The 22,755-nt window shown below is 41.1% G+C and overlaps 1 protein-coding gene across 2 annotated transcripts in view; it reads right to left on the bottom strand.

The window, feature by feature from the left end:
• The window catches only part of LOC118585325 (zinc finger protein 431-like), a 29,946-nt gene that overhangs the window by 3,668 nt on the left and 3,523 nt on the right, over window positions 1–22,755 (bottom strand). For both annotated transcript variants that reach the window (XM_036189732.1, XM_036189733.1), the window contains exons 2-3: window positions 1,135–1,261; window positions 872–932 (exon numbers count right to left, since the gene is read on the bottom strand). In XM_036189732.1, the coding sequence (XP_036045625.1) occupies window positions 872–932; window positions 1,135–1,261 (188 nt within the window). The remainder of the gene's footprint in view (window positions 1–871; window positions 933–1,134; window positions 1,262–22,755) is intronic.

Below are 22,755 nucleotides of genomic sequence, written 5' to 3'. Positions count from 1 at the left end.
CTCATAGTGTTCCCCTTCATTTAGGGTTGTTTTGTGTCTTTGAAGGTATCTGTAATGATAAGAGCCTTTATTATAAGGTCCACATTTATAGAATCTTTTCTCTATATGAGATTCTTCACATATTTGAAGAGAACTGGAAGAACTCAAATCTTTAACATACTTATTGCATTCATAGTTTTCCAATAGTGAGAGTCATACTCCACTTGCAAAGTGAACCAGGACAATAGACATATTTATACATTCCAGTACTCATAGACCTTTTCTGTAGTCTGAGTTTCTTGATGTATTCCCAATGAAGTAGGAAAACCAATTAATTTTAAACTTGTATCACATTCAAAAATTCTACTCAAGGTAGTGACTATTACATATCTTCTAATTATTCTGTGTGTGAGAGAGAGTTATGTTCCTTCCTATGCTCACATGGCTTTTTTTCCAGAGTAGTATATGATATACTGATAAAGGAAAACAAACAAATAAAATGTTTCCACATTGCTTTCACACAACTTGACTTTCTGTTCCTCATAGATATATACTTGGATATATACTTATCACCTATTCAACACATATTCCTTTTACAATATATGAGTGGCATGAAATTAAACAGATTGGCTGTTCTACAGCAGAGCTATCATGGAGCTGTAATTAAAATGGGAATATCAGTGAAGGCATTGTTTTGCTGTGTTCTTAGAGGAATGCCTTGCAAACACATATTAGCTACCTAACATTGAGGTATTTGGTTTTGTGAGAATTTGCTAATCATTAGTACACTTTAAACTGTGCTTATTTACATTGTTTCTTTTATTTAAAACTTCTATGACACATTAATATTTCTCCATAGGCACATTTGTGTCATATTGCACAGGAAAAGTACCTTCTAAGTCTTCCAGAACTTTGACAATGTTCTTCAATATCATGGTCTTCCCAACTGTAGCCTAAAATACAATACCAGAAAACACATGATAAATTATAAGAAACTGTGCAAACGTTAAGTTATTATATTTGGTGAACCTTAGAACAATGTCAGATTTATTCACCTCATTCTCCTTCTTTCTCAATTGAAATTACAGAAGTATATTAATAACTAAGGAAGAGTTGTCCCCTTATTTTAAAATGTGATAAAAAATTCAGTCTTACCTACAGCAGTGAGGTTTCTGTAGGTCTCCCACATTACATCTTTGTAGAGATTCTTCTGGGAAGGATTCATCAAAGTCCACTCCTCCCAAGTGAAGTCAATATGCACATCATCATAGGTCACTGCAGTCTAAAATATCCCATACATGTATACAACAGAGAGTGTGATACTGACAGCATGCTGATGTACACTTCTTTGGCAGTATATTCATATAATTCTAGGGCTCCCCACAGTTATTCCATGACACAAAAGTTCTAATCATCAACTCATTTTAGAAAACAAAAACTGAACAATGAGGTTCACAGCTGTCATTTCTAAACATTTTGTCTAGGATATAGCCTTGCAGGAGAAATACTTATTAAGAAATATAAAAAGGGGATGGAGAGATGGTCCAGTGGTTAGGACCACTGGCTATTCTTCCAGCGGTCCTGAGTTCTATTTCCAGCAACCACATCGCTCACAACTATCTGTAATTAGATCTGGCACCCTCTTCTGGCCTGCAGGCTCACATGCAGACAGTACACCGTATACATAATAAATAAATATATCTTTTTTAAAAAAAGACAGATATAAAGAGACAGGCAAGCAAACAGACCAAAGTATACATTAGAGAAATTGAACGAACAATTACTAACTACAAAAAAGATGGGCAAGTTGGGTGTACTGGCTCATTCCTTTAATCCCAGCACTCACAAGGCAAAGGCAGGAGAATTTAATTGAGTTTGCTGCCAGCCTGCTTATGCAATGAATTTCAGGTTAGCCAGTTACATATTAGTAAGACCCTTTCCCCCCTATAAATATAAATTGTACAAGAAATGTAGAAAAAACTCACAGGTTTTTATGGAAGTTTCTACAAAAAATTATGCATACACTCCAGTTCTGTTTTGATCTTCCAGAAACCAGTTTAAATTATAACAATAATAAGATCTTACTAAAAAGGGAATGCATGTTTAAAGTTACAAGTGAACAGATGAAAACATTAGCAATATAAATGTTGATCATAAAAAGTAACATAGGACAGTAAAGATGGCTCAATATTTAAGAGCTCTTGCTGGTCTTACAGACAGTTGGGCTCATCATAAATGGGTGCTTACAACTATCCATTACTACAAGTTCAGGGATGGTAAGACCATCTTCTGATTGCTGTGAGGTCCAGGCACACATGTGGTACATATCCATGCATACAGGCAAAAGATGCACATTCCTCAAAAGAATTGAAAACCAACATAAAAGGTAGGAAGAACGTCACACAGCTGCAATTGAATGACTCAGAAGGCTCAGGCAGTTTTAATGTCATGAGTATGCCATCCTGGGAAAGAGAATGATACATTCTGCCATAATTCAAAATTCAAGATGTGGGTGAAGCTCAGCAAAACAGCATATGTTTGACATGTACAAAAACCTATACAGCAGGCCTATCCCCCAATAATATAAAAACAAAAAAGCCCAGGCATGATGGCCCACATTTAATCACAAGACATAAGAGCCAGAATAATTTGGATCTCTGAGTTTAGGCCAGCCTGGTCTACAGAGCTACTTTCAGGATAGCCAGGGCTACACAGAGAAACCTTGTCTTCAAAAACAAAAATAAAAACAACAAAACTGACAAAAACTCAGGTTACAAAATGGCTTAGCACTGAATAGCAATTGCTTCAACTATATCTTACTGGATTTAGTGATACCACGTATAGCAGTGGTATAAGACAGGACAGCCAGACACAACAATCATGAGCTAAGGACAAGGGCTGTGGAATGCTCAGGTGACTGGGCTGTACCAGTGCCTGTGCTTGAGCCCATCTGTACTGGCTGGGAAGATGTCTCTGTGACTGTGCTGTGGAGTGGGTCTGGTGACTTGCTCATTGTGGACATTGTTGCTGGGATTGGGGATACAGTTGCAGTGTCATGTTCCTGAGTCTTGGACAGGACTTTGCTGTGACCAGTTTTCCTCTGGGTGGCTGTGGTTGGTGAAGAGATGTTTGTAACTACCATACTTGTCATGTGTAAAGGTTTGTTTGTATCAGTGACCTTGTCTAGTGTTAATGAGTGGAGTTAAAGCTGACTTCTCAGGAAGAGTGGGTGTCCCAGTTCCAGATGATGGGATGGTACCCTCTGGTGTGCTTAATGTGTTGAAGGTGTTGTCATGGTCCTATTTGTTTTCATGAGCCCTAGAGACACTCATGATCCTATTCCAGTGTTGGTAGACTCTGGTGGTAATAGAGTTGTACCTAGAGGCATGCTAATATCAGAAATTGTCTGTGCTGACTGGGAAGGTGTCTGTGTGATTGTGCTGTGGTGTGTGTCTGGTGACTTGCTCATAGTAGGGATTGTTGCTGTGGTTGGGGGTACAGGTTCATAGGAAATAGATTGAGGCTAAAGACACTCAAATTTTTTCCCCAGTAAGGAATTTCATCCAGAAAGACTCTTCCTACTAAAGGTTCCCCAAGCACCCAAAAGAAAGTCACCAAGGAGAGAAAAGTATTCAAATACATTATCCTATCTGGGAGGGTGTTCATTCAATTGAGAACATTCTGAACATAGGCTTACGGTCACCCCATGATCAAAATGCATTTAGTCTATCTTCAGTGATCCTCATAGTCTTCAACCCAGCACTTACAATTTCAAATGTTCAAGGTCTCTTTGGATACTCAGGTGATTCCTTGACAATGACATCTTGTAAAATCAGAAAACAAGTTACATCTTTCCAGCATACCCATTCCCATTCCCAAAGAGGAACTGGAACACAGTGAGGGAAGACTGGACCAAGGCAAGGCTGAAACTCAGTAGGGCAAACACCTAATCCTGTAGTTCTGTCTCAGACACATGCGGCTTCATTTTCAAAGGGCTTAGGTGTCTCATTTTCCTGAAATTTCTCATATATCTCTTTGGCTACTTCAATTCCATATATGCAGCTCTCCATGGCAGATGTCTCACAGCTTTGGTATCTCAACATTTTGTGGTCTCAAAATGCAACCTGGGCTTCATGCTCAATGCTTCAAGCAATGACCTCTTACAGGATCCTCACTGGGGCTCTGACTCTGCCAAACAGATGACTGCAAAAGTGCTGAACTGAAACCACAGATCACGAATCCATGACCAGAAATTTTGATTCTTTCTTATTTCCAGAACCAGCACAAGTTTGCCTTCTTAATTGAGATGGACCTTGCAGAGTTTGGACAACACTTGCAGCAGGCTTTGTATGAAGCTGCTTTCTGGGAATAGGATCACTTTGCCTAATTCTTTCATTAATTGAAGGCTTAACATGAAGCCCTTAGGGTACCTACATAGGCTTTCTTCTCTTTAATGTTGATCTCCTTGAAAATTCCTGTCTGTTTCAGCACATGACTGCCATCTGAAACTACCTTTTCATTGTCATTGGTTTCTGACCGAATTATTGCTTTTTTCAATGTAGACCTGAATGAGTCATCAGTAAATAAGCAAGCAATAGATTCAATATTCCACCTAAGAAATCAGCCCATTACTTTTTAATTTGACTTTACTCAAATTCTCAGGGCAAGGGCAGAATAAGGAATATTCTAGGCCAAACAAGACACACATGACCTGTAGCTTAATGTTTCATGGAGTCTATTTCTCACTAAAACCTATGACTTTGACCTCCTCTGTGTGCATTACTCTCAAGAGTCTCATCGTCCTCATCCTATAAGAACAGCCTATTGAGCTCTGTGTACAGTTTTCTATGACTTTTGTCATTTAAGTCCTGTTATCTTCTAAATTCCTCTAAAGGACAACATTCCCAGGTTCTTCCCAGCAACACAATCACTTTTGGTGTTCCATTTTTTGTTCTAATTTGCTTCTCTGCTGCTGTGATTAAATCCTCTAACCAAAATCATCTCAGGTAAGTTTATTTAGCTGATTCTGCCAGGTCACAATCTATCATTGTGGTATAGAAAATAAAGATAAAACCCCTGGGCAAACACTGTTTACTCTCCTTCTCACTTGCTTTGTCACCGTCTTGTGCTCAGCTAGCTCTCATCCCAGATCCACTTGCTTAGAGATATTGCCAACTCACTGCAAGAGCCTTCCCACATCAATCAATCAACACAATCTCTTACAGACATAGCCATTCCTGACGATTATGAATAAACCAGCTTTGAACATAGTTAAGCAAGTGTCTTTGTGGCAGGAGGGAGAAACATTTTGGGGGTATATGCCCAGGAGTGGTAATAGCTGGGTTTTGAGGTAGATAGATTCCCAATTATCTGAGGAACTGGTATATTGATTTCCATAATGGCTGAACAAGTTTTCACTCCCACCAGCAATGGAGGAGAGTTCCCCTTGTTCCACATCCTGGCCAGCATGAGCTGTCACTTATGTCATTCATCTTAGCCATTTTGACAGGTGTAAGATGAAATGTCAAAGTAATTTTGATTTTCATTTCATTGATTAAACATTGCCAAGGATGTTTAACATTTCCTTATGTGGTTCTCAGCCATTTTAAATTCCTCTATTAAGAATTCTGTTTAGATATGTATTTTTAATTGAATCATTTTGTTTATTGATGTCTAGTTTCTTGAGTTGTTTATTATTCTGAGTGAGGCAATCCAGAACCACATAGACAAATGTGATATTTTATTCACTTATGATTAGACATTAGCTGACAAGTAAACAATACCAACAATATAATCCACAGACCCAGGGAGGCTAAGTAATCAGGATGGTTGTGGAAACAGGGGAATGCATGGATCTCCCTGGGAAAAGGAGAAAGACTAGATTTTATGGGTGGACTGGGAGCAGGAACGGAAAACATCAAGTAAGAGAGGGACAGAGATAGAGAATATAGGAAAAGGTGAGTGCAATAGGGGAGATCTTAGGGGATGATGTGGAAACCTAGTGTGGTAGAAACTTTCTGGAAGGTATCAGGGTGACCCTATTGAGGATTCCAAATATTTGAGAATATAGAACCTGAACTAGCTATATAAGGCTCCCAGTGGTGGGAATGGGACACCAGCATAGCCACAAAAAATGTTCAGCCCACACTTACCTTGTCTGCAAGATATTCTGGGGCAATGGTGTCTTGGAATTTGTGTAGTAACCAACCAATTACTGAACCAACTTGGGGCCTAAGATCAAAGAGGGAGCCCATGCCCAACATTGCTTAGATGAACAGGAACCAGAAGTTAGATGGCTCAGAGAACTAGGGCAGAGCCAAATACAACTGACCAAAAGAAAACCAAAGTCAATGAATTGATATCTGACTATGTTCTATTATCATAGATTAGTACCCAGTCCAATTGCCATCAGAGTGGCCTCCTCCTACAGCTGATGGGAGCAGATGCAGAGATCCTCATCAAAATATTAGCTGGAGCTCTGGGAACCCTGCATAAGGGTGAACTGTAGGACCCAGAGGGGTCAAGGACACCAGGAGAACATGTCCACAGAATCAACTATGGAGGGACCAAAGGGGCTCAAAGAGACAGAAGCAGCAATCATGGGTCCTGTGTGGGTTTGTGCCAGGTCCTCTGCATACATGCTGTGGTTGTTTACCTTGATGTGTTTGTGGGAGTAAGGGTATCTCTGACTAATCTCCCTACTCTTGGATCCTTTTCCTCCTCCTGGGTTGCCTAATCCAGCCTTGATATGAGGATTTGTGCCTAGTCATACTATAACTTGCTATGTCATGTTTTGTTGATATGCCTGGGAGATCTGCCCTTTAGTGGAGAGAAATGAAGGAGGAGGGGATCTAGGGAAGAAGGGTACAGAGGAGAGGAGGGAGGGGAAACTGTATTTGGGGTGTATTTTGTGAAAGAAAATAAATTGTAATAAAGAAAGGAAGGAGAGGAATATGGACATAGTGAGGCAAGATTGGACCAAGGCAAGACTAAAACTCAGCAGGGCAAACACCAAATATTGTTGCTCTGTCTCAGATACATAGGCCCTCATTCTCAAAGGGCTTAGATAGCTTTAACCCTGCAACATTTCATACATGTCTCTCCTTTACTACTTCTACTCCATGTAGCTTTCCATGGCAGATGTCCCATAGCTTGGGTATTTCAACATCCAATGGTCTCAAAATGCAACCAAGCTTCATCTTCACAACTTTATATAATGAACACTCATAGCCTCCTCACAGAGTTCTGACTGTACCAAACACAAAAGTGTACAACAGTGCTAAACTGATACCATGGAAAAAATCATGACCATTAAATTGTGCATCTTTGCTGTTTCCAGAACCACAACATGGGTGATTCCTCCCAAATTTCGCTTCTAAGTTGTGATGGACCCTGCCATGCTTCAAACTGAGTTGCAGCAGACTCTGTATAAACTTGCAACCTGGGACTAGAAATCACTTTGCTCAATCCATCCATAAATTAAAGGTTTAGCTGATGGAGTCTTACACATAGGGCACCCTGATTGGCTTCTACTGTAGAGCAAGGGAATTTTCTTTAAAGGTAACAGTCTTCTTGAAAGTTCCTGATGGCTTCACCAATGGACTGTCATATGAAACTACATAGTGTTGTTTTTCTCTACAAAACAGTTTCATTTCTTCTGCCCCAATTGTTTTTCACTGTAGAACCTGGGCAAGCAACAGAATCAATATATTGTCTAAGAAATCATCTCATTACTTTTTATTTATGACTTACTCCATTTCTAATAGAATGGAGAAAGTAAGAACAATTTGGGGCCAAAATATTATACAAATAACCTCTAGCTGAAATTTTCATGGAGTCCAGTTCCCACTGAATTCCTATGACCTCTAGCTCCACTGTATGCATCAGTCTCAACACTCCCATCTTCCCAATTCTACAAGAAAAGCCAATTAAGCTATGAGTGCAGCTTTCTATGGATTTTGTCATATAAGTTTTACTATCTTCAACATTCGTCCAAAAGTCATCAATCAAAGGTTCTTTGCATTAACAAAATACTTTTGTAAGCCACATTTTGTTCTAACTTGCTTATTTCTTGCTGTGATTAAATCCTCTAATCAAACCATCTCAGGCAATGAACAGGTTTATTTGGCTAACATTGCCAGGTCACATTCCATCATTTTGAGAGTGTAGGATACAAATTCAAGCTAGCAATAGAAGAAAAAAATTAAGGGGAAACTTTGTTTACTGACTTTCTCTCTTACTTGGTAACTGTCTCATGCTTAACTAGCTCTCTCTTATCCAACTCCCCCCCCCCCCCACACACACACACAAACACTGTGGAAGAAGAATTAAATGTTAATTTCCTGCCACATGGATTAGGTCACAAGATGTGGAATCTGCCCTATCTACCCAGCCAAAACCACACACAACTGAGAAACCTCTATAGCTCAGTATAACTGCTGCTGCTCTGTGACAGTGAAGACACCAACCCAACACTCACCATGGCATGGCTTGTGGTCTCCCTCACAGCTCTCTATAACTACCTCCCATGGATACTACAGATTGCTAAACCTTTCTAGGGTCCCACATTAGCCTAGGCCACCCAGCTCGGCCTCAGGACATTAGTTCTTCCTCTACTGGGAGATTGGTAGGTCAAGTGACCTAGACAGCACAGCCCTTCCCTGCTCTGCTTCTACACCAGGAGACAGGTCCCTAGTATTTTAATAAAAATTCTTCCAGTCTCTCAGACTATTTCCTGTTCCTCTTCCAAGGCAAGGAGTGTTTTGTGTGAACAATCCATTACACACTTAATGTTCAATGCAGCCAACCCTTTGCTTCCTAGCTGGAAACACCTACAGCCAAACATAGGTCACATTCAAAAAGCAACTGTTTTTACCGTTTAGCTATTTTTAAAGCAAAAATGGGTGAAATTAGAAAACAATGAGGGACAATGGTAGGGCTTACAAACAGGAGACTGTGAACATGACGTAGTTATGCTCTCAAAGAACTAGTTTGAAAAGTTGAAAAAGACCTTAGGGCCACATGCTGCAGAAACTGCAGATTTGTATGAGAGCATATCAAAGATTACTCATACTTTTCCCTCAGGCTGAACATCTTAAACTAGGAAAATAATAGTCCCAATAGGCAGGGCCACATCATTGTACCCAGATCTTCTATTTTGGTGAACTAGTGTAACTACAATAATTTGGTTTCATGGTGAGGTCAGTCCTTTATCCAGATTCTTGATTGTCCTGATCTGTGGATCCCAAGAAATGACCGGTCAGGACATTTATGGAGCATCTGAAATTGATTACCTACCACAGTGCTAATCTTATCTACTGCCAAAGCAGGAAATGTTTCACCCTCCTTCCTGCCCTCCATTTCTGCACTGTCATTACACCAGCTTCAAAATTGGTCAGTGAATTCCATTCTTGCCCAGCTCCCTCTTCACTTCTAGGTCCCCAATGAAAGCCAGAGAGATTGGAGGACACTCATTCACTGGTCTATGTTTCCTTCTCACTGACCAGTCAAGACCCAACTGGAAGGAACTGATGGACTGTCTTCCCAGCACCAGGCAACAGAGGAAGGATTAGGTTTTCAAAACAATTCTCACTTACATAGCACGAGGCAAGCCTCTAGGAAACATTGCTCTAAACAGATATAAAAATCAACAGCACTTGAGAGAAAAGGAATGAAACTATTAATGACCAAGAAACACTGGAAAACAGAAAGAAATGGGGATTACAGAAGAAATGCATTTATTTTTTTAAATTTTTATTAAGATATTTTCTATTCATTTTACATACCAACCACAGATAACCACTCCTCCCATCACCCCTCAGCCTTCTCCCCACCAACCCCCATTCCCACCTCCTCCAAGTCAAGGTCTCCAATGGGGAGTCAGCAGAGCCTGGTACATTCAGTTGGGGCAGGTCCAAAGCCCTCGCCCCTGCACCAAGGCTGCCCAAGGTGTCACACCTTAAGCACTGGGCTCCAAAAAGCCTGCTCATGCACCAGGGATGGATCCCCATCACCCTGCCTGGGGGCCCCCCAAACAGTTCAAGCTAAACAATTGTCTGTCATATCCAGAGGGCCTAGTCCAGTCTCCTGGGGGCTCCAGTTACTGGTTCACAGTTTATGAGTTTCCACTAGTTTGGCTAGTTGTTTGTGTACTTTCTCCCATCATGATCTTGATGTCCCTTGCTTATAGAATCCCTCCTCTCTCTCATCAATTGGACTCCTGGAGCTCGGCCTGAGGCCTGGCCACGGATTTCTGGATCTGTTTCCATTAGTCACTGGATGAAGGCTCTATGATGACAGTTCACTTATTCACTAATCTGGTTACCGAAGTAGACCAGTTCAGGCACCCTCTCAATTATTGCTCATAGTCTAAGGTGGGGTCATCATCATTGTGGATTCCTGGAAACATCCCTAGCATCCTGTTTCTCCCTATTCCCATGATGTTTTCATTTACCATATCTCTTTCCTTACTCTCCCACTCTGTCCCTGTTCCAGCTCAAACCTCCCATTTCCTTATGTGCTCATATCCCATTCCTTGCCCTCCATTAACTCCCCCTAACCCCCAGTTTGCTCATGTAGACCTTATCTATTTCTCTATCTCTAGGCTACCTATGTGCCCCTCTTAGGGTCCTCTTTGTTAGCTAGATTCTCTGGAGCTGTGGGTTGGAGTATGGTTACCCTTTGCTTTATACATCTAGTATCCACTTATGAGTGAGTACACACCATGTTTATTCTTCTGGGTCGGGGCTACCTCACTCAGGATGATATTTTTCTAGTTTTATCCACTTGCCTGCAAACTTTATGATATCATTTTTTGTTCACTGCTGAGTAGTACTACATTGTATATATGTGCCACATTTTCTTTATCCATTGTTTGCTTGTGTGGCATCTAAATTGTTTCCAGGTTCTTGTTATTATGAATAATGCTGCTATGAACATAGTTGAGCCTGTGTCCTTGTGGTATGATTGAACATTCTTTGGGTATATGCCCAAGAGTGTATAGCTGGGTCTTGAAGTAGATTCATTCCCAATTTTCTGAGAAACTACCATACTGATTTCCAAAGTGGCTGAACAAGTTTGCATTCCCGCCAACAGTGGAGGAGTGTTCCCCTTGCTCCATATCCTCTCCAACATAAGCTGTCTTCAATATTTTTGATCATAGCCATTCTGTCTGATGTAAGATGGTATCTCAGAGTCATTTTGATTTGCATTTCCCTGATGACAAATGATGTTTAGTAATTCCTTAAAAGTCTTTCAGCCATTTGAGATTCTTCTGTTGAGAATTCTTTTTAGCTCTGTAGCCCATTTTTAATTGTACTTTTCAGTATTTTGAAGTCTAGTTTTTTGAATTCTTTATATATTTTGGAGATCAGCCTTCTACAATTAATAAACGGGACCTCCTGAAAGCTTTTGTAAGGCAAAGGACACAGTCAATAAGACAAAACAGCCTACAGAATGGAAAAAGATCTTCACCAATGTCACATCTGACAGAAGAAATGCCTTTAAAGAAAAGGAAATTTAAAAATATAATAACAATAATTGTCTTTTAGCATGATAAAAGTAATTTATTTTTAAGATAAAAAATTAGCTCTATTCGCTATATTGACTTTTAAAAAAGAGTAGAATCTTCTCTAGTTGAGGAAATGCAATTAATAAGAGAGTGAATGCTCTTGGCCACGTGCATGTGTTGGCTACTGGGATCTGTAACCTGACACAGAGTTACAGGCAATGGTCTATTTCTCAATCCTCTAAGCTGACTTAATTCTGTAAAGCAAAACTGAACATATCTGCAAAATAAGTTGTCTAATTGGAAATTCAATATTCATTGGCTCAAACTAACTTTCTCAAATTGTACACCCACCCATCTGGTCTGTGTTCATGACATGAATTAAAATATGCTGGAAAATTACAAAATCACTCACCCTGAAGCAATAAGGTCCTCTTTCATAATGGTGACTCCAGCAGCTGATTGCCAACCCTGTTTCCCCCTAAAGTACACACAATAAACTACTCCTCCCATTCTCCTCTGAAGGCATAAGCCATGCTCCACATGCAAATCTTTTTCCTGTGACTGCAATGGGTAGTCAACTGCATGACACAAATGGGTAATTTTAAAACTCTAAGGTGGTAGAGTCATTTAATTTAATTTTTATTATGTTTAATCATGATGCCAAGGTGGGGACCAACATACTGGAATCAAGGCCACTTGAATCAATATAGAAGAGTTTGTCTCATAAAAAAAATTTCTAAATAGCTGGAGGTGCAGCTGCTCAAGAATTAATATACCCTACAAAGGAAAAAGCACTCCATACACTTGAGATTAAAAAAGAAAAAAATTTTAATGACTAATTTTTAATTAACTAATGCTCAATGAGGAGCCAGCCTGGAACAGATTTTGCATTCCACATGTTCTGTCATCCTTAAGTTTCTTTTAGGTTCAGGTTCCAGTTACACTTTGAACAATTTAAATAGGATTAGGAGATTGCAAGTCTAGCCTACTTAGGCAGATGGGAAACTCAAGCCAAGATAATTCCAGATTTATTTCTTAAGTACACCACTAACACGAAACAGCAGGTCATTCTTTAGTGATAGGGTCCTGAGGTAGAGATGCCAGGAGATGAGAAGGCATCTCCTCATCCAGGGGATGGGAAGGGTAGGAAAAGTAGAAGTCATAAAAAATAAAGGCTGGGATGGGGAGGTCTTGTATAAGTTATGCCTCATGCCAAGTAAACTTCTTAAGAAGAATAGCATCTTCCAGTCGGAAATGGAAGAAAATGAGAGACCTCTATGAAGTCAACAGAAGCTACAATACAATGGGACAAACTCAGGAGGAGGCAATTCACACAATACAGCATAAGGAGAACACAGAGTACCTCAAAAACATTACTGGCTAAGCGCACAATGGCCTTGGAATTGACAACCATAGTGCCATGTAGTAATAAGAGTTGTATTATAAAGATCTGAAGCAACTCCTTCACAAAAGTCCTGGCTCCAGATCATTACCAGCTCTCCCTAGCATATTCCTGGTTTTAAAAAAGGAGCTCTATTTTATTCTCAATATATCAGGTCCTTAGAGAAAGCTCCCAAGTTCTAGACTCCAGGCCTTTTCTTGCTCTCTGAAGCACCTTCCTTCTCTCTGTGTGAGCGCCCAGAGGAAAAGTGTTGTTGATCAGACCATCCTTCAACACAACAGTGTTTTCCTTTTTGAATAGGTATCACCTTGTCTGTCAGAATTGTGAAAAAAATTAAGACCTTTATTACACACCAGGCCTTAAGGTTGGTTGTGACCCTGTAGTGCCCCCTAGATCAGCTTGTTAGAGGCCTCTTCTTTGATATAAGGATGGGCCTAGTGGCTAGCTGAAAATCAGGGGTGTCTCCTTTGTTATATTTTGGAGCCAAATGCCTGCACAATCCTGGTGAATAAATGTGTCTCCTAGCATCTTAATCTCTAACAGGCCTGGTTAGCATATACTTATCTTTGTGGTATTTTAGAGGCAGCCTTCCTTTAGCTAAATTCTACTCCCTATGACTTACTATTTCCTAAGCATTGGTAAATCCCTTATATCACCAGTTCTACTCCACTACATCACAGCTTAGTAGGGGAGTGCTACTCAACAAAGGAGATGCCATTTATAATCCCTATAAAATTATTTTCAAATTCATCACTAGAGAAACTAGGCCTCTACAAATTTAAGAGCTGCCCTTCCATGGCTGCATGAAAAGTATGTTGACCTTGACGACAAAGATGTTTCTACACATAGCTTCCTGTTCCCAGTGCTCTGAGCAGAGGCAGTCCACAGAGCAATGTTATTCAGAGACCTACACCTGGGTCCAGGGAGTTTCAAGGACCACATGGGGACCTCACAGGACCAGGAATCTGACTACAGGTTCCCACCCAACCCAAGAGGACATTGGCTTCTGAGGCTCACCATTTGCTCCTCCTGAGCTGGGGACAGCAGCCTTTTGCTCACCATGCCGTAGCTTCCCAGCTCACCCATGCTCTCTCCTCAGCTCCTTCCAACAGCACAGGTAGCACACAAAACCACTGGTATACACTCTGTTACAAAGACAAGCCTGTAGCCTGACCCTGGAAGCCCACCCCCAACACATTCCTGACTGGCAGGTCAGACTGGAGGGCCTGATTGGCTAGTGAGGCCTGAGTGACAAGAGCACCTCCCTTAGGGTAACTGTGTTTAAAGACTCTGTATAGTGAGTCTTAGACACAAGATGCAGACCTTTAATAGATCTGCAGAGATTTCCATTTCAAAGCTTGCCCCTGGCTCAAATAACTTACCTTGCTATCTTCCTGCACTCCACAGGCACTTCCCCTTCTTCCTCCTGTACACCATGTGGCTAGCTTTCGGAGCACATTACATAATGTGGAGTGGAGTGATTCCCCTCTCCCCCAGGTTGAAGAATGCCCAGAATATTAACAATTAAAGAGAGATTTTAGGACACAAAATGAAATGTCTGTTTTATGGCTTCACACTGAGGTCTGATGAGTTCAGGTACTTTTTACCTGGTTGTTTCAAGGACTTTAGACAACCAGAAGAGAAAAGCCAGAACCAGATCACAGACAAGATAGCTTTCTTCCATCAGAAGGCTGGATGATGGTTCCATTGCTTTAGGAGTTTTATTCCTGAAATTCAGTTCAATCTCTTGACAATTTAACAACAACATGAAGTGTAATCTTCACAGTAAGTTGAATATTTAAAGACAAATGGAACAAGTTCCTTTATGAGCTCTATTGTTAGCTATAACATCTTCCTCTGGGCAAGTGAAAACAAAACAAAACAAAACAAAAAACAGTATTAGTAAGGTTCTCTGCTTGACCAGAACTGATAGAAGCAATCTCCCTATGTAGGTAGAAAGAGAATTTATTAGAATGTCTCAGTCTGTGGGCCAACTGGTCCAACATTGGCTGTCAACCAATGAAAAGTTGAAGAATTCAGTACTTCTTCAATCCATGCGGCTGGATGTCTCGGATGGTCTTCAGTATACACCAGAATTCCTAAGAATTGGGCTCTAAAGAGAGAAACAGATCCTTCCTAGGGAAAGCCATGACAATCAGGCAAAGAGAAAGAACTTCCGTCTCAAAATTCTTTATATATATAAGCTGTCATGAGAAGGTCTGGCCAAGATTAATGGTGAATAAAATTCCATTGAAGATCCAGATTAAAGAAGGGTTTCCCATTTCAAAATTTTTAATTAAGAATTATCGCTTGCCGGGTGGTGGTGGTGTACGCCTGTAATCACAGCATTTGGGAGGCAGAGGCAGGTGGATTTCTGTGAGTTCAAGGCCAGCCTGGTCTATGAAGTGAGTTCCAGGACAGCCTCCAAAGCTATAGAGAAACTGTCTTGAAAAACCAAAAAAAAAAAAAAAATCTCTCTCTCTCTCTCACAATTATACCCAAGTGCTGTTAGCCACAAAAATATGAAGTGGGGATTCAGCCATCATTGACAAGGCCAACCCATTATTAGAACGTGGGGTTTTGGTAGAGGAGTTAAAGGCCTAAAAGCAAGGTGTTTTGGAGTTATTTCCTTTTCAATGTATTGGCTGTTTCTTGCAGTGAATTTCTTGTGTGAAATTGTAGCTTTTGCATCTGTTACTACCATGGGATTCATTTCACAAGAGCTTCCAGCAGTGTGATTGATCATTTATTGGGCACAATTTCCCCTATGCATTTGGGGTATATTGATAACTTTCCCACAATTTTGTGTGAAAACAGTTACACAGGCAATATTTTCAGACATTCAAGGACAAAGTATGACCATATTGTTGATTTGCAACCCTTAGATAGATAGAAATGTACTCTGGCTTTACCTCACCTGCAGAGAAGAAAAATTATCCTGAACTAACCTCACTAACCCTAAACTCTTAACTCCTTATACTTACTTGCACCTCAGTTTATTAATGTAAGACTGCAGAGATTTATTGCTTGCGAACACTGAGATATAGTGGAAAAGGTAATCAACCATTTGCTAGTACCTGGAGATGAGTAAACTTTCCCAAGAACCCTCTGAGGACCTGTCCCTCCACGGCCAGAGGGGCTGGAAGGTGCCAGGTTCTGTTTCTTGTACAAATTAAGCTTAATTCTATCTTGATTTTGCATCTTTAAGCAATAGGTGTAATCCTTAGATCTAAGAAGTTCCTTTTAAGCAACTGATTATACCTAAAGTGCTACAGCAGACCAAAAACTGCACATCTTCCTTTACTGCTTAGGCAGGTTGCCTAGTAACAAAGGAGGCTTACCCTTCCTGTTAGAAAAATGGCTCATGAGAGCCCTTTGGAAGCAGAGCAGATGGAAAAGCCAGTTCTACCTTATTCATGATTTTTACTGATTAACAGATTTTTAACCCTTATATGTACCCACATTTAGGAATGTAGTTTGAGCACAGGAATTCCCCCCTCAGATTTCTTTTGTGGATTTAATTCTTAGTTGACTTCAACAGAAAACTTTCACTAGGTCACTCCCACCTTGTTTCATAAGTGAAACCTGATAGCTATTGCTCTGTATATGAATTTCAAGCCTTTCATTGCATTGCCAAAGAATTATTGTTTTTAAATGTATCTAGGCTGGTACCCTGGCTATAGAGATGATGCTTACTTGGAACAATAAAAAGATGGACTGGAAGAGCACGGTGTGAGTAGATTCACTCCTCTCCCCTCAGATCTAGTTTTCTCCACTGGTTGTAGAGACTCCTTTCGACTCTGAAAGTCTTTAAGGCAGGCCCCTAAAAGCTTCTGTTATCCTTACCCAATTCTTTGTGCATTAGTTAATTCCAGAGGTAGTCAGTTTGGGTACCAAAAACAGTCATCACAAGAGGCAAGACAGAAGATCTGAAAAAGATTTCTTACCTGCAGGAGGCAAGGAGAATATGGGAGTCATTTCCAAAGCAATGCTTTGTCTAAGCAAGAGAATCATGGGGATTTTACGTGGGGAGTCTGTAAACATTCATAAAGATTTCTGCTACTCTCACACTAACAATGTAGAGAGAATATAAATACAGAAAACACAAAGGAAAAGTCATCTATTAGCACTGTAGTTGCTGCACTTAGTTGGATGGCTCTGCTGAGCTACTCTAACCTAAGGACAAGGCTTCTTTTGCCTCCTACCAGGCTGACTCAGAAGAAGATCACAGCTGCTTCCACACAGGATCATTTTGACTAGGAGTTCATTTTAACAAGCTCTGGCTACTGTCTGTCTAAGGACTGTGACATTGCTGTAAAGAATTCCATTATTTCCTTTTTCTAACTTTTTTAAAAATTTAGTTATATGTGTATTTTCCCTGTATGTGTCTTTGCACAGTATCTACAGAGGCCAGCAGAGAGCAAGATCTCCCAGGAACTGGAGTTACAGCAAATAGTTAGCTACCATGTGGGTTTTGGGAATGGAATTTGGATCCTCTGAAACAACATCCAGTGATCTTATCTGCTGAGCAATCTCTCTAGCCCCTTCTATTATTTACATTTTATTTCTATACATTTTAATTAAAAGATACAGCATCACTTTCCCCTATTCTCTCTTTTCTCCATCCCCTTTCCAAAGTTTCCCTTCCTCTTCTTCCTTGTTAAGTATGTATGAGTAAGTATGCTGAAACACGAAGACGACCTGCTGAGTCTGTTCCAGTTGGTTGTATATGGGTGCAGGGCTGATGACAGTGATTATGGTATATCCCTATCAAAAAAGATGTTTCCATCCATGGTCCCCAAAGTATCATTTTATTAATAATGTAAAACACTCTCCCCTTCTTAAATCCCAAAGTCTTGAAAATTTCAACATTTATTAAGTCTACAGTCTCAGAAATATATATTCTGGGAAAAAAAATGAGTAACAGCCCACTCTTTTCAAAAAGGGGAAAACAGGAGAATAGCAAATAATCGATCACATTTAAGGAAATCAAAACCTAACAGCTTCCTGTATCAGACTGTACAAGTTCTGAGACTCTAATGATATTCTGGGCTCTCAGAGACTGTGGAAGCTCCATGTTTCAGGCTCTGCTATGCCTAGCACACACAGCTTGCTTACCATCCCAGTTCTACTCCACAACTGCAGCTCTCCTTGGTCATCCCACAGTCCAAGAACGCACCACACTTTCAGGGATCCACTGTACTCACTGACCTCTCAGGGCCTCTCTGCAGGTGTTTCAAATCTGTTACAGTATCATCAGCTCTTCATGAGCCCTTCAGTCTTGGACTGGCAGGCAAGATACCAAGGCAGAAGAATTCCCAAACTGTCTGGGCTCTGCCCAGATATCAAGCAAAGGTAGTGTCTATTGCTTCGGTCTACTGTATGTGGATTCTACTTTTTACCTGACAGCTTACTGGATTTGAGGGGTACAAAGGGGTACAACAAAGGGGTAAAGAATAAACACAGCAGACAGGAGGAGACATGAAGGAGATGGGAAAGGACAGGAGGAGACAGGAGAGGACCTGAGCATCCCCAGGGCACTGGAGGTGCTTCAGTTCTCTGAGCCCCAGGACCAGCTCCCTGGAGTCTCTACTGTCTGGCCCATCTAGTCCTGACCTCCTGGAGATGGTGCACTGGTAGAGCCTGTGAAGTGTTCCTATTCCCAGCCTTACAGGTACTGTTTGTACCTCAAACCAGCTTGGCTTGCCCTCAGTCAAGTGACAAGGACACAGAAATGTGAGCAGGGAAAGAACAGAAAGATATTAACCCTATCCAATCAGCAGCCTGGCAAAGTCTTCTCCCCATCCTCTACACTCACATCCTGAGACCCTGCCACCCTAGAAATGTTGTTAGCCTGGATTTTAAAGCAGGTGGTATTTACATCTCCCACAGCTGTGACCTTGGGGTTCACATGCCTCATGGAAAAAGGCACCTTGAGCACTGGAGGTGAGATTATCTAGAGGCCCACAGTCTTGTTCTGGTCTGTAGAAGATAGCAAGAGACAGTTTCCTGAGCCCACCATAGACTTGTATGTTCCTGGGGGCCTGCCTCCATACCCCATTGTACACTCAGCCCTTGGATGATGTCAAAACCCTCAAACTCCAGCCTCTGCCTCCTAGGTTTTGTGATCATAGGTTTGTGACACCATATCTGGCTTTGGTGACTTCTTACTCAACTTTACTGAGTGTCATGGCATGAACATGTGTACACGCAAAATGTAAAATTTTAAAAGTGAATAAAAAGGAGTAACCATGGTGGTTGATTACAGTGTATCCATAGTCAGGAAGCAGATAGTGATGAATGTTGGTCATTAATACATAATTCAGTACCAAATCCATGGAATGGAATGTTGCTGTCAAGTCTAGAAAGCAGAAGAGTCCTCTCATCTCCATGAACGTAATATACAAGAGAATCTCTCATAAGCACACTGCTGTGGATATCACTCTGTATAAAAAAAGTGCTGATTGGCCAGTAGCCAGGCAGGAAGGATAGGGTAGGCTGGACAAGGAAGAAGAGGAGGCTGGGAACAGGAAGGCTGGGAGGAGACACTGCCATGAGAAGCAACATGTAAAGACACCGGTAAGCCACAAGCCATGTTGCAAAATATAGACTAACAGAAATGGGCTAAATTTAAGAGTAAGAGCTAGACAATGGTAGGCCTGAGCTAATGGCCAAGCAGTTTAAATAATGTAAGTGTCTGTATGATTATTTTATATGTGGGTTGTGGGACCATGGGGGCTTGGTGGAACCTGGAGAGAAGCTCTCCAGTTACAGCACACCTCAGAGAATAACACGATCTCGATAGGCCCTCAGAGGTGTCACTGGAGGAGTGTCCCTTGACTGATTCTAGATCTTATCAAGTGGAAAATCAGTATTAGCCATCACACAAAATTAATAAAATTTGCTGTGTAGACTGCATGTGTAGACAGTGACACTATTCCTTTTTTTAAATTATATCTCAAATACCAATGAGCCATGTTTGAAGATAAAGTACATAAAATACAGGAGTATGGACTTAACTCCTTTCCCAGATGTAAGCAGCAGTTTGCTGAGAATCTCCAGAACAGGATTATGAACTCCATGTAGAGCAAGGCACAGTGTAGAACCCTTCTGACCCATGCTTTTACCTTATGAATTCAGAATCCTAATCAAGCCACCTCAGCAACTGACTTATGATCTCATTACCAAAGAGAAGGAGAGGGGGAGAGACAGACTCACAGAAAGAGAGACAGAGAGGCAAAGGGAAAGAGAAAGAGAGAGAGAGAGAGAGAGAGAGAGAGAAAGAGAGAAACAGAGACAGAGAGACTGAGACTCCTTAAGGACCCATTGAAACGGAATTTACAAAGTCAATAGAACTGTAAACATGGCTTTGTGTCAATTCAAGTGTGGCTCTCCCTCACAAGACCACACTATCCAAAAGATCACTACAAAAACTCTTCTTAATAAACATCAGGACTAAGAAAATAGGTTAACAGATAAAGTACTCATCTTGCAACTATCCCTTTACTTCTGCATTATAAAGACAGTTGCAACAGTGCATGCCTACATTCCAATGCTTTTAAGACAAGATAAAAGGCAGACAGCTCTGCCCTCCCCTCCTGTCTTTCTTCTCTGCTTCTCCTTATTGCTTTGTAGTTTTGCCTGTGGAAGAGGAATTGTCCAGTCTGCTTTCCTGGGGCCACAGAAGAAAAAGTAGTGTGGTTGATTCAGGTACCTATTCCCATCCTTCCCTTTCAAAGAACTTGACACATGCTTGCCACTCTGCACAGTACAAATCATGAATAAATAAGTTTGCTCTTGGGAATACTTGGGAAAAGGGTTAGAGTTTCATTTCCTATTGTGCCCATTAAGATATGGGGATAAACTTGGCAGTGGTGGTGCATGCCATTATTCCTAGCACTTGGGAGGCAGAGGTAGGTGGATCTCAAGTGAGTTCAAGGCCAGAAAGGTCAATAAAGACAGTTCCAGGACAGCCAAGATTGTTACATAGAGAAATCCTGTCTCAAAAGACAAAAACAAAACAAAAGAAAACAAAACAAACAAACAAACAAAAAACCGGGGATAAGAAGAGGTCTCTGGGGTTTTCATAACAGTAAGGTTTTCAGTGAAACTCAACATCTAGAGCACTTAATAACCTATTTTCCATGTGATTTCATTTTTCTCTGGATTATATTTGGCTTTCTACAACTGTCACTATATTACAGAAACAAATTGGTTTATTTCTGGTAGGATGCTGTGGTGCCTCTTGAGTTCTAGATGTGAGTATTGTTTGTAAACAGTTGTCTGGACAGATTATGACAGTGATGCTCCTGACACAGTAGATGATGGAACTTGTTGTCTGTCTCATGACTGCTCAGGAAGGTACTCCATCCTAAGTCATAGAGACCACGTGTTCCACATGCCAATGCCCCCACCTTATGCTGGGACTCTACAGGGTTTTTCCTCAACAGAAGCAGTTTGGGGTTTGTAGTTACAGTGTCTTGGACGGTTATTTGCATGTCTATTGCTGGCCACGGACTCCAACCTGACTCCGAGGTTAAGGGAGCTGCACTGCTGTTTATTCTCTCCTGACATGGACAGACTATCCTGTACTAGTTATTAGTAATGGTTCATTTGAGATGTGTCATTTATAAATAAAAAATCTTTAAAGCACTAGAGAATTGTGATTTATTAGTTAATTTTAAATTAAAATGTTGAGATCTTGTTGAAATAAAAAGGCAGGCAGCTACCCATGATTCTATGTGTATAGAAATTAAATAAATACAGTCTTCACAACTTTCAACTCAAAGTGACCCTTAAACTGTTGTTTCTGACCCTATAGCTACTGCTATTTCTTCCAGAGAGGCTTCACGTTCTAGAGTTCTCTCTGCAAAGGAAGGTGATCTCCTGCAGATCCTGCTATAGCTCTGCAGCCTTCATGGTCCTTGTGTTTTCGGGCAAACCCAGCCCCAATGATGCCCACATAGAAAACACTGTAAAAGAATAATTTAATGTCTGATTCCTTCCACATAATGTAACAAGATGTAGCCACCTGCCCCAAACCATGCAAACTGTGTTACCTCTGCAGCTCAGAACTTCCTTTTGTCCCTTGGAACTGACCTTCACTGAGTCACACCATGGTGGCTGGCAGTAGCAGAGAGCTAAAAGCATTCTAATTATGTATTGCTGAAGGATGATCCCCATCACTCCCTTTCTACCATTTCTAAACTGTCTGTAACATTTATAAGACAAACCCGAAAGGGAAATATAAGGTCCAGAACTTCTAGAAACCAGACCTTCAGTTTCATAATCTGTCTTCCAAGATTCCCAGTGTCACAAAAGCAATGCCTGTGTGTGCACACTGGACAGTGATATTACAAGCATTATAACCTCCCATGCCAGGGTGGCAGAGCCTTCTCCTCCTCAGGGAATCTACACTCACTAAGGATCAGAGGCCAAGGGCCACTGCCCAGGTTACCACAGGGACCAACAGAAACACAGTCGGACTCATAGTCCATCCCAGTCCCAGCAGCTCAGACTCAGCCAACCTGCTCTTCCTGGACAGTGGCCCCCCACACTCACCATGATGGCATGGCTGTGATATTCCTTAGAGCCTCTACAGCAGAAGCAGAGGAGAATCCCAAAGAGAACTCAGAAGTTACCTCCTACTGGTGCTCCTGAGGCTACCAAAGCTCCTCATTCGTTAGGACCGCCCAGGTGGACCTCAGGATATTAGCAGCTACCCTACTGGGTGAGCAGAGATCCAATGACTCAAATAGAACAAGCCTTCCCAGCTCTGCCCTTCCACACTAGGATTGGACAGGACACTAGTCTGGGAAATTGGTAGTTTAGTAGAATCCTCCATTCTCCAGAGCACTTCCTGTTC

Source organism: Onychomys torridus, chromosome 6, assembly GCF_903995425.1.
Source record: "Onychomys torridus chromosome 6, mOncTor1.1, whole genome shotgun sequence".
NCBI classification, from domain to species: domain Eukaryota; kingdom Metazoa; phylum Chordata; class Mammalia; order Rodentia; family Cricetidae; genus Onychomys; species Onychomys torridus.
This window is presented reverse-complemented; position numbering and strand designations above follow the sequence as displayed.